Source organism: Anarhichas minor, unplaced genomic scaffold (genome assembly GCF_050575085.1).
Source record: "Anarhichas minor isolate MPS153535 unplaced genomic scaffold, ASM5057508v1 ptg000053l, whole genome shotgun sequence".
Lineage (NCBI taxonomy): Eukaryota > Metazoa > Chordata > Actinopteri > Perciformes > Anarhichadidae > Anarhichas > Anarhichas minor.
Window position 1 is genome coordinate 1,117,501 of NW_027466499.1, and position 12,500 is coordinate 1,130,000.

A 12,500-nucleotide genomic window follows, 5' to 3' on the forward strand; every position below is an offset into this window, starting at 1 on the left:
TATATATATATATTTATATATAGTGTCAACATGAAGCACACAGGAAGGGTCCTGGTGTTTACAGGCTCAGGAGGGATGAACCTTCACTGTATGTGATTATAAGACAGTCAGCTGCTCACTTAGTCTCAGAGACGCTGAGTTCATGTCTTACCTACTGCTGACGAGGACTCCATGACGCCTTTAGATGGACAGTGAAACAAACTGTGTGTGTGTGTGCGTGTGTGTGTCTGTCGACCTGCAGGAGTTTATAACTGATGAAGAGGAGGCTGCAAACGCTCCACTGCTCTCCCAGGATTAAAACAACTCCTCCCCCGAGTGACAAATATGAAAATGATATCACTTCTATGTGTGTGTGTGTGTGTGTGGGGATTAACCGGTGGTTTGGCTGCAGATCGATGGTCATGAAGTGTTGTGGAGTGGGCGCCAGCTACCTGACACTCTGGAGTTATTGATTGGAGGCTGGAGCGAAGGAACACATTTGATTTCACCAGCTACTTGCTGCTGCAGCGTGTGTGTGTGTGTGTGTGTGTGTGTGTGTGTGTGTGTGTGCGTGCGTGTGTGTGTGCGTGTGCGTGTGCGTGTGCGTGTGCGTGTGTGCGTGTGTGTGTGCGTGTGTGTGTGCGTGTGTGTGTGTGTGTGTGTGCGTGTGTGTGCGTGCGTGTGTGTGTGCGTGTGTGCGTGTGTGTGTGCGTGTGTGTGTGTGTGCGTGTGTGTGTGTGTGTGTGTGCGTGTGTGTGCGCGTGTGTGTGCGTGCGTGTGTGTGTGTGTGCGTGTGTGTGTGTGTGTGTGCGTGTGTGTGTGTGTGCGTGCATGCGTGTGTGCTAAAGCCTCATCTCGTCTCGGCATATTGATGGACTCACAGCATCACGGGGGATTTCATCTACCGGCTCTCGTGTCTTGAATGTAGAGTCAGACTAAACGCGTTTGGGAGTTTAGAGAACTCTGCAGGTTTGTTTTGGCTCATTAACTATAAACACACTCAGCTTTAAATGAGTGAAGTTCTTTATTATGTGTTTCTACGTGCAGCACGGGCAGCGTGACGGTAAATATTTAATGCAACAGGGAAAACAAAAAGAAATGCATTATCAATAATATATGTGATGATGTTCTTTAAGGACTTGATCCCTCGTCACCAACAACACTCAGCTTGTTTGTGACCTTGTTGTTGCTATAGTAAAGTTTGGACTCGTACTTCCTCCTTCACGTCTCTGTGCACTGCTTCCTAACATGAGGTCAGCGCTGCACAACGAGGCCAACGTTACAGCCTGCTCATTAGTGGGAGCTTGTTGCTGGGCGGGTTTGGACGCTGATAGTCTGTGATATCTTTGAAAAAAGTTGCTTCTAATTATATTTGCCTTTTTCAGCAACACGTCTTTTCAAAATAAACTTCCGTCTTCACTGGAACTACTTGGTGAGCTTCAGGAAGAGATGGTAGTTTGGGTTCAAATAACTACAGAAGTGAAGAAGTTACGAGACGAATAAATCAACGCTGACTTGGAACAAACAGTCTTTGAGGAAATACCGTTTCTGTGTCCTTTATACTTCCTGGTTCATGATTACGTGAATGACAGATTGATTGAACTGGATGTCTTTGCATTACAGTGCATTCATTATCGTAGGTATAGATGCTAGCGCTGTGTGAGTTAAAGGTGAACCTGTAGAGTTTGTGACCACCAGTAGTTTTATGGGTTTGTTTGAGTCATGGATCAAAGAAAAGAGCAAAGGCAGTGAAGAAGCAGAAGACTGAACGTAAACATGGATGTAAGAAATGCACAATTTCAAATATAACAAAAAGTAAAAATCCGACTTTGCAAATGTTTAATGAGGAAGAAGCTGAAGACAAACGGTGAGTTTTGGTGAGAAAAGCCTCGAGTTTGACGTTTTGTCCGTCGCCATCTTGGCTTTTTTGCAACCAGTGAACAGGAAGTGACCATATTAGGACTGAGGAGGTCTCTGGTAGAGACCTGTCAATCACTGTGTAGCCCTGCCCTAAAGCACACCCTGCTTTATGGTCTGTTTGACTCTGAATGGACCATAAACAGAACGTGAAAACTCCACCCGGCTACACGACGTGAACTCACCAATAACACGCAGCTCTCTGTGGAGGAGTCTGTTTAAATGGAGCTCGTCTTTTCTCTTCAAGACTTCCATCAAATGTGAACGTGATCAATGTCAGACACAAATATCCCGTCTGCAGACAGATGACTCTTCATATTCTCCGTCTGTTCGCCATGTCTCTTCACATCGATCGGAGCCTCCAGGGGGATCGGGAGTCTTTCTGTTCAAACTTCTCAGTTGGTCAAACGAGTTCAGACGAGTCCTAGTGATCAAAGACTGAACGTTTTCTTTCTTAATGCGAAGAAGAAGAAGAAGAAGAAGAAGAAGAAGAAGAACTCCTCAGGCTGTGAGAGTAGATTGTAGTCTGATAACAGCATGTTTTACAGCACAAATGTTAAAATCAGTTGATTCAAGCTGTGATCAGTGCACACTCTCACATGTCGTTGACCTCTGAGGGACCAGAGAGTCCGGAGCACAGTTCTGTAGAGGAAGATAACGGTATTTACTGCTCAGAGGGATTAATTAAGTCATTTGGATTTACAAACAAGAAAAAAAAGTAAAACAAAAGGGGAGGAGTCAGAATGCTGAGTTCACACCAAACAGGAAGCAAATCTTCGTCTCACGAGTTTGACAGTTTTTATTTGCATCACTCGCCCTCATATAGACACCAACAAGGATTCATCAATCATGGCCGAGATCACCACTGTTGTTGTCGTATACGTCTCTGGTAGAGACCTGTCAATCACCGTGTATCCCCGCCCTAAAGCATCCCCTGCTTTATGGTCTGTTTGACTCTAAATGGACCATAATGTACTAAATGAACATCATGCTGTATTGAAGAAGACTTGAAACTAGAGATTGAGACCATAAACTCATGTTTACAATGTTTACTGAGGTAATAAATCAAGAGAGAAGTAGAGTCATTTTCTCATAGACTTCTATACAACCAGAGGAGTCGCCCCCTGGTGGACACTAGAGAGAATGCAGCTCTAACACATGAAGCTTTGAAGAACTTTAATGAACCGGAGGTTTCCACCTGGACGAAACACACAAAGACTGAATTTAAACTAAAAAGTCAAGTGCGAGTGGTCCAGAGTAGACGATGTTTCATCTGAGAGCTCACAGGGCAAAACGTTCTGGGCTCCACAGGAGATTCTAAAAACAAACCTTCCTCCTCTTGCTTCCCTCCAAATGGAGAGTTTGAGTGAGTTCTGGTAAAATGACGGATTTGATGGAGGAGCAGAGGAACAGTTGTGTTCTGGTCCATTTCACTTACCATTTGAACCCAGACGTCTCAGTTCAGCTGGAAGCAAGACGAGAGTCTGATTTCTCCCGACTTCAGAAACAATGAAACAGGAAACAGTGAAAACTGTTCAAAAATCACACAAACCGGCACTTTTAACAGAAAGCGACGTGGACGAGCAGCCGGAGCAGAGAGGAGACGCTGTGGGGAGATTGAAGTGGACAGGATGAGCCGGCGGAGATAAAGAGAGACGAGGACGGAGAGAGAGGGAGGAGAAGACGTGATGCAAGAGGTGGAAAGGAAAGAAGAAGCAGAGCGAAGAATTAATACCAAAAAACAACAAGCAGCAGCTCACAGTGAGATATCTGTGTCAGAGAAGTAGAAGAAGGAGGAGGACAGGCGGATCAGAGCGTGTTTGGATGCTGTGGAGGTGATTTATTCTTTCATTTACTCTCAGTCACTTCTGACTTCAAGCTTCAGTGGATGCACAGACTTTAACAGCTAGCAGAGTTATCGCTTTATTGGCTTTCGTGCTCTTCTCTCTCTTCTGGTTATCAGAATGTCCGCCCACTAAACGCATTTATTTACCCGTAATCTGCCTTCACCAGTAGGTTGTAGACGTTGAGAAGCTGCTCGTTCAGCAAAAGATACAGAAAGTTTATCTGGATCTGGATCTGGATCTGTTTCTAGTCCATGACTGGAGCACACTGAGCCACTAAGCGTCTCCGGGTTACATCATTGGCTTTAATGCACATCATTATAATGGTTATGATCTCTGAGGCTGATGGGAGGGCAGTCACAGCTCTGCAGTGAAGAGGAGGAAAGTTGGACCAAAGTTTGGTGATTATGCTCGATTAGCGTCAGTGAAGTCTGAGCAGTCCCTGGTCCTGGATCTGATGATCTGCCTCTGTCAACATCAAACCCTCAGACACAACACAGTATTTGTTATCTAGACTAGGATTTTAAATACAGACTGCATGACTCAGCAGATTATTTAACACGTTTCAAACCAGACCAGAACCAGAAGGTCTCTGGTCTCTAGAAACACGTCAGTATGACTACAGACCAGAACCAGAAGGTCTCTGGTCCCTAGAACACGTCAGTATGAATACAGACCAGAACCAGAAGGTCTCTGGTCCCTAGAACACGTCAGTATGACTACAGACCAGAACCAGAAGGTCTCTGGTCCCTAGAACACGTCAGTATGAATACAGACCAGAACCAGAAGGTCTCTGGTCTCTAGAAACACGTCAGTATGAATACAGACCAGAACCAGAAGGTCTCTGGTCCCTAGAACACGTCAGTATGAATACAGACCAGAACCAGAAGGTCTCTGGTCCCTAGAACACGTCAGTATGACTACAGACCAGAACCAGAAGGTCTCTGGTCCCTAGAACACGTCAGTATGAATACAGACCAGAACCAGAAGGTCTCTGGTCTCTAGAAACACGTCAGTATGAATACAGACCAGAACCAGAAGGTCTCTGGTCCCTAGAACACATCAGTATGACTACAGACCAGAACCAGAAGGTCTCTGGTCCCTAGAACACGTCAGTATGAATACAGACCAGAACCAGAAGGTCTCTGGTCTCTAGAAACACGTCAGTATGAATACAGACCAGAACCAGAAGGTCTCTGGTCCCTAGAACACGTCAGTATGACTACAGACCAGAACAGTTCTTAAGGAGTGTGACGATCACTCCGTGTAGGAACTTTTTAACACTCAGACGTGAGATCATAATTAATCATAAATCACACAAACTCTAGACTTGCTCGTTAAACACAAACATCATTTTCATATGTTGCGTTTGAACAGACGACTGACGCTTTCTGTTTTGACTCCTGAGTGATTATCTGTTCAACACTTTCACACACCAGCACACCTTTAGTGATCTGTTCATCTCTCCGGCTCATTATAACAGCTTTCATTCCTCCATCATCTTCCCTCTTTAATAACTTCAGCACATCTCACCTGTGGGGCGTTCAGCACCTGCTGCCGTCTCATTGGTCCTCGGTGGGTAGAGTTTATGACTGCTGACGGTGCAGGAATACATCTCTGCTGTCAGGTTTAGAGGCTGGTAACGGCCGCCGAGGTCGTGCTTCACTCCTCCGCAGCTCGCTATTAAACACAGACCTGCTCATTATTTGATGAGAAAGAGGCAATAATCTGAACACTGAACCTTCCTTATGTTTAAAGTCACGGTTATGATTTCCTGTTATATAGAAATAACATTCAACACCAAAACATGTGCTGTGAATGGGGGGGGGTCAGTGTTAAAGCTGCATTCTCTCTAGTGACCACCAGGGGGCGACTCCTCTGGTTGTATAGAAGTCTATGAGAAAATGACTCTACTTCTCTCTTGATTTATTACCTCAGTAAACATTGTAAACATGAGTTTATGGTCTCAATCTCTAGTTTCAAGTATTCTTCAATACAGCATGATGTTCATTTAGTACATTATGGTCCATTTAGAGTCAAACAGACCATAAAGCAGGGGATGCTTTAGGGCGGGGCTACTGTGATTGACAGGTCTCTACCAGAGACGTATACGCCGTCTCTACGTCACTCCTCCTCAGTCCGAGTCTGAGTCAAGTCTCAGGTCTGTTGAGAAGAATCCAAAATCCAGTTTCAAGTATTTTAGAGCAAGTTGAAAATTCAAGTTTTCAAACTTTTAGTGCAATAACAAAAACAAAGTCTCAAGTCTTTCAGAGGAAGTTTCAAGGACTCTTCATGTTCTCCATTAACCAGAGAGCTGAGATCACACCTAATGAAGTGTTGCATCCTGGGAGCGCACAGAACCTGTAAACGTTCCCTCTTTTGACTGAAGGTTTCTGCGGCCATTTATAAATCCTAATTACATTTCACAGCCTCTGAAAGCTGCGAACAGCTCTCACTGTGGAGCTCCCAACGTCGAGAACATTGAAAACACAATTCAGCAGCAGCGGCGCTTCATAACTTGGCTGTATTTTATAACCGCCGGAGTCTATTTCCATCCCCTCCTCTGATTCGCTGCGCCGCGAGATGAACGAGGCGTTTAGGTGCCCGAGAGGTTTCGGGATTTATGGCGGCTCGCTGGTAGCAACGACCTCCTCCCGGTTCTCCTCGCTCACAGCTCAGCCCACGCTGGTGGAAATGTAGCTCCAGAGACGGTGATGGAGGACGAGTGATAAGGGAGATAAATATTGAGCGAGGGGGCGGAGGAGTTAGCAAATAAGTGAGGTGGAGGGAAGTAAATATAGAGCGAGTGAGGAGAGGAAAGCATAATGAGTTCATGTGAATGTGTGGAGTTCATTAAGAATGATGGGAATGTTCTGTTGATCTCTTATCACGTTATGTGATCTGCCTTCATAGCGGTAGAGTTATGATGCAGAGTATGACAGAAATACGCTGGTTATGTTTCGACGATCAGAACAGAAGTCACGTGTGATGATGTGACCGCTCTGCTGAGCGTCACAAACAGTCTGACTCTTTGTATGATCAGAAGTTCATCTGTTCAGTTCACTAAAGAGGAGCTGCAGCATTAATCTATCTGATGGCAGTCATGTGGGAGTCAGCGTGTTGACCAGTAGCTGTTGGAGCTCAGCTCAATGCTCCCACGATGCATCTTTCAGGGGAATTAATCGGGCGCCGTCTTGGAACGTGGTGCAGACTAGTTCTGTTCAAACCTAATCTGACCCAGGAAGTTACTGGGTCAGATTCATGGAGAGCCACAGCGTCTCTCACTGGAGGGAGTTAGTAAGGAGGGAGGAAGACAGAATAATGTACAGAGAGAGTAATATAAAGGAGAATGTGATGAATAAAGATGGACAACAAAGTGAGTCCACGTCTAAGAGCCAGAAGACTGAAGAACAGAAACCAGAACGAGTCAATAACGTATGAAAGTCATCTGAAGACTCATTTAGTCACTTCTTCAGAAACCACAACAAGAAGTTTGAATGAATGTTTCCTCGCTCTCTCCATCACTCAGCTGGTAGATGTGTTGGTGGTAAACAGAGCTGGAGACGGTCTCAGCATGATCAGACTGATGGATGCGTGTCCCAGCTCAGCACTCTGACAAACACAGAGCCTCCAAAGTCTCTTTGTTTCTACTGGGAGAATATGCGTCCGCCTCCAGAAGCATCAGGCTGCCTGTTGATGGTCTGTGACTGTAAGCCGGTTCACTGGAGCGCCGCCAGATGTTTGTTATTCACAGAACGCCAGCGTTGTTCTGAAAGTCAATAACAAACTGAGTTATGTTCCGATGCTTCACGGTGGAGCTGTTGTCGGCCGACTTCGGCCCGCTGCCCGTTCTTAAATGGAAAGAATCATTTTTAAAGATGTAGAATATGAACTGAGCATATTTCTAATGAATCGCACTCTTATGTACGTTCAACATGTCGACTTCACTGAGTGAATTCTTTAACCTCTTGGTATAGAGATCTATCTTTTACCGTTCTACATCTTTATAATAGACATGTTTACATTTACATCATAAGTTAATGAAGAGAAAACTATATTTCTGTCTCTTTTTACTTGTTTACAGATTTACACAGAACATCAGAATATTTCAAATGAGCACCGCTGCCATGCGCTGTATGAGAATGTTCAACTATTGAATTCATCTTAATGAGATTTAAGAGCAGCAGATACAGAACTACGTTCAGCTGTTTAGTGTTGATGCACAGCTACTCTGATAGATTATGAATCTACTCAACATTCACTATTGTTTGACTCAGTCAAGTGTTCTGTACATGAAGCACATTTAAAAAGCATTTGGCATTTTCAGTTTAATTTAATACATTTTCTTCAGTGTTGGTAAATGTCTATGATGAGCTAAATCTATTTTGATGCATTTTTATTTTTTGTGCAAATGTAAAAACGTTAGAAAACTGCTATAAAAAATACAATATATTTGTAATATATTATTATATTAACCAGCTTCAGTCCTGATCATAACTACCAAATATTCATTAAGATAAATGTCAGTTTGTTTACATAATGCAGATGTTTTTTAATGCGGGAAAAAATAATAATTAATCTGATAATCATCTAAATACTAAATGTAGGGGGATTGTTTATATATATTAGTATATATATATACTGTATATATACATACATATACTGTGTATATATATATATATATATATATATATATATATACATATACAGTATATGTGTATGTATGTATATATACAGTATGTATGTATTTATACTGTATATACGAGTGAAAGGCTTCCTACTCTCTGCCACGTCTTGAGGATTTGTACTGTGCAGATCTGTTAAGGAGTCAGGTTTTACCTGTTTTACATGTTTTACAAGTTTACATGTTTTACATGTTTACAGGTCTGACTCCTGTACGTCTGTTGCCGTCAGCCGGTGAGCGTTGAGAATTAAAAGCAGCAGAATGGATGTCCTGCTCCGCCGCTCCACTGCAGTGGTTCTGTGCCGCGTGGCAGTAAAACCTGATTAGTTTCACCGTTTAGAATTGATTTGAAGGTCAGATGGTGACAGAGGCAGAGACGGTAAACACAAAGCCAGAGACTCTGAGGAGAGTAAACGGCTTCATCCACTGCAGCCGCACCGCTTCACTCTCCTGCTGCTCAAACCCAGCGAGGGTTTCACGGTCTCCCTCTGTCCCTGTCTGTCCCTCTCTGTCCTTCTCTGTCCTCTGATTGGACGAGGGTCACCTTCATTCATCCCTAATTGGACGACAAAAAAAAGTTGCATTTGTCGGGTTTTCTCTCCTCAGAAGTAGAGGATGAACTACGTGACGTAATCTAATTAAGGTCGTCTCTGACTCCTTATCTGGGTGCACATCATCGATTAATTGCCCGGGCAACGGTAACCCACGGCAACTGACATGCTGCGAGGCGAACGTGTCGGGTTCTGTTCTGCAGGTCGATGTTGTCGTTCTCTCTGTTCGTCTAAACTCCTCCTCTGTGTCTCTGCAGGGCCGGGTTCGAACAGGATATCGAGGGCGACCACTCGCTTCACCCGGACAGCTGCCACGGTGAGATAAACACGCTCGCTTCACCGCCACACTGCTCACGACAACAACACGATACGAGGAGGAGGCGGTGGAACAGGAACAACAAATGATGAGAGTTTTAAGGAGATGAATGGCTCTCTGTGCTGCAGAATGTGACCGTGGTTGTGTTGTTGTTGTTGTTGTTGTTTGCAGCTGATGTGTTGGCGACGACACGGAACCAGGAGTCAGCAGCCGACTCCGCCTACGGTAAGAAACTCAGATTATTACTGGTTTCATTCAGACATCGAACCTCCGCTTCTTTAAAGTGAAGTCAAAGCTTCATGTGTTAAAGCTGCATTCTCTCTCGTGTCCACCAGGGGGCGACTCCTCTGGTTGTATAGAAGTCTATGAGAAAATGACTCTACTTCTCTCTTGATTTATTACCTCAGTAAACATTGTAAACATGAGTTTATGGTCTCAATCTCTAGTTTCAAGTCTTCTTCAATACAGCATGATGTTCATTTAGTACATTATGGTCCATTTAGAGTCACACAGACCATAAAGCAGGGGATGCTTTAGGGCGGGGCTACTGTGATTGACAGGTCTCTACCAGAGACGTTGTCCGATCTGGGAGTTTTTGGTCACTCAAAATGTCTTATTCAGCGTTCAGTTGTACCTGGCCTCTCTACTACCTCTCGTGTAGCTTCTGGTTGCAAATAAACAATATGGCGATATCCAAAAATGCTAATTTAAAGGCTTCAAAACCGCAGTCCACAAACCAGAGGGCGATGTCACGGTGACTTCGTCCACTTCTTATCTTTGTATAGGCTGTGTAGAGACTCGTGGGACAGAGACCCACAGTTAGACCATGGTGGAGGAGCTGTGGTATTACAGTCTTTGTGTCTTTGTGTTTGAGTCACCCGATCAATAGGTCCAGTATTCTCTCTCTTCTCTCTCTGTTTTTGGTCTCCACCACCTCCTGAGGGAAATATCAACCAACATGATGAAAGATTACCAACTGTAGCTTTAAGTAAAGACTTTAAACGCTCTAATCAGTGACAGATGGGAGAGCAGCAGGTTTATTCAATGAAACGTGAGGAGAAGAACTGGAGGGTTTCAGGAGAACGTACTCGGCGGTTCCGGCTCGATTGGCTGGTGTTGACGTACAGTAGCTGGTCGGTTTGACATCGTCGGCGTCCAGCAGATCAAAGCCTCGCTCTGTGTTCACGGCTGCTTCCACCAGACTGTCAGGAAGTCCTGCTCGTAAACCGGCCGAGGGATTGTCATTCACGGCGCGACGGCAGACCCATGCGGTGAATCTCATTACGGCTCTTTAAGCTGCATTACTGTGATTAAAGCCGGGGGGGGGGGGCACAAACACAGATCTCTGATACTCTTGAAGTGAACTCGAGTGGCTGCAACACGTCAGCAGTGATGAAGAGGAGGATGTGATGTGAGACCAGATTAAAACTAACTGACTGAGATAAATGAGTTGTTCTCTTTCACCACAAACACTAATCCGTCTGTGAATGACGTCTCTGAACCTCTTCCATCAGCGGCTCCGTTTTTTCGTCGTCATGTTTGGATTGTTTGCATCATTGCATCATCATCAGCCGAGCAGCTCTGATCCTATCACAGAGCTGCAGCTTCTACACTAAACACCACGGGGGATCTCTTATTTTTTGTTGTAAAGAGCAGCCGAGTCCTCGGAGCTCGGAGGGCGGCTCGCTTTGTATTCTGCCACCTAAGTTAATTGCATTCACCCGGCATCTAAATGAGGTCTCGTTAGACGACTGTTATGAAAAGTACGTGTTAAACAAACAGGAGTGGAGCTCTGAGAGACGAGCTTAGTTCACATCGTTCTACTATCTGCTGCAAGAATCTAACTCCTTCAGTCGGTTTCAGTCAACTTCTCTGAAGTCCAACTGTAGTATTTATGACGGCGACTTGTTAGTTCACTTAATATCCTTCATGAGACGAGTCACAAGGAATACCAACCATGATACATGATACTAAAGCAAACGCATTCATGTAGCATGATCGTAAATCAGTGAGTAGACTTCAAGTTAAAGTTACTACGAGGAACTTTCATTTAGTGTTGATTGTGTCGCCCCCTGTGGACTAAAGTGGTAGTGTCTCTGAGCGCCAGACTCCCTTTAGAAAACCTCTCTGCAGCAGGTCTGACAGTCTGCTCCTCTCAGTCCTGGTCCTGGTTCTCCCGTGCCTCCCTTCCCTCCAGCCGGTCCAGCAACACGTCCTGGGTCTCCAGCAGAGAGGAGAAGCTCTGCTCCTGGAGGAGGAGGAGACGCTGCTGGTAAACGTTCCTCGCTGTCAGGTCTTGTGTAATTCCAGTGAAAGCTAACGTTAGCATGCTTACATTCAAGCCATTAACTTAAAATCCGAGCCGTCTTTCAGGAAACACTGATGTGCAACATCTGGAATCTACAGAGAGCCAGTAAAGCGTCACTGATGCTCCTCTAATGTTCAGAACTCAGAGTCACGGTGCAGTTAGAGGGCAAACTGGAGCTCAGGTGTGTTTATATTTCATCTGCTGCAGCTTCACCTCGACCTCCGATCTGCCTCTCTGATGGCTGAAACAGAGCCAGCCGTCACTCACATGAGAGGTTATAAAACAACGGGTTGAACAGCACAGCTGGCTGTGCGGCGATTAGCCACCGACTGACTGACGTGATTACCGGCACAGCGGCCGACAACCACGACCATACTTCCATCTCTTAGCTGTGCGCTGATTAACCGCGTTGTTTAAGTTCTCAGACTCTATCGACGCCTGCGGGATCACACACTGAGTTAATAGCACCACCGCGACACCACGAGAGCCACCGGCAGCCTCGGCACACGCTCGGTGACGCCTTCGCGGTGAAACTCCACGGTGAACACGTGGCGAGGAGCGGATGGTGTCGCTGGTAAACAGCAGGCACTTCCTCCATACAGCCGTTAACGGGCGGGGTCGGGCAGCCGGGCGTGAAGGACTCCGAACGCGACGAAGCGCGTCCGTATCTGTCCGCCGCGTTCCGCCAGAGTGGCCGCCGTTACTGTAATGACATCATTTGGCGGGAGAACTGTTCCCGGAACGACGTTTTCTCTGCAAATTGGTTATTTAGTGCCCCCCCGCCCCGGCTCTGAATGGACATGAATTGGCCGTTATGCTGCTGCGTGTCGTTACAGCTCCTTTAATCGCTCTACATCAGACCACAGCTGACATTGTGCAGAATGCAGATGATGACGGTTTC

At 45.4% G+C, this 12,500-nt stretch overlaps 1 protein-coding gene across 1 annotated transcript in view; it reads left to right on the forward strand.

Moving 5' to 3' along the window:
• The window catches only part of LOC142931629 (semaphorin-6C-like), a 40,987-nt gene that overhangs the window by 16,411 nt on the left and 12,076 nt on the right, over positions 1-12,500 (forward strand). The window contains exons 16-17 of the mRNA XM_076075628.1: positions 9,233-9,291; positions 9,463-9,516. Coding sequence (XP_075931743.1) covers positions 9,233-9,291; positions 9,463-9,516 — 113 coding nt within the window. The remainder of the gene's footprint in view (positions 1-9,232; positions 9,292-9,462; positions 9,517-12,500) is intronic.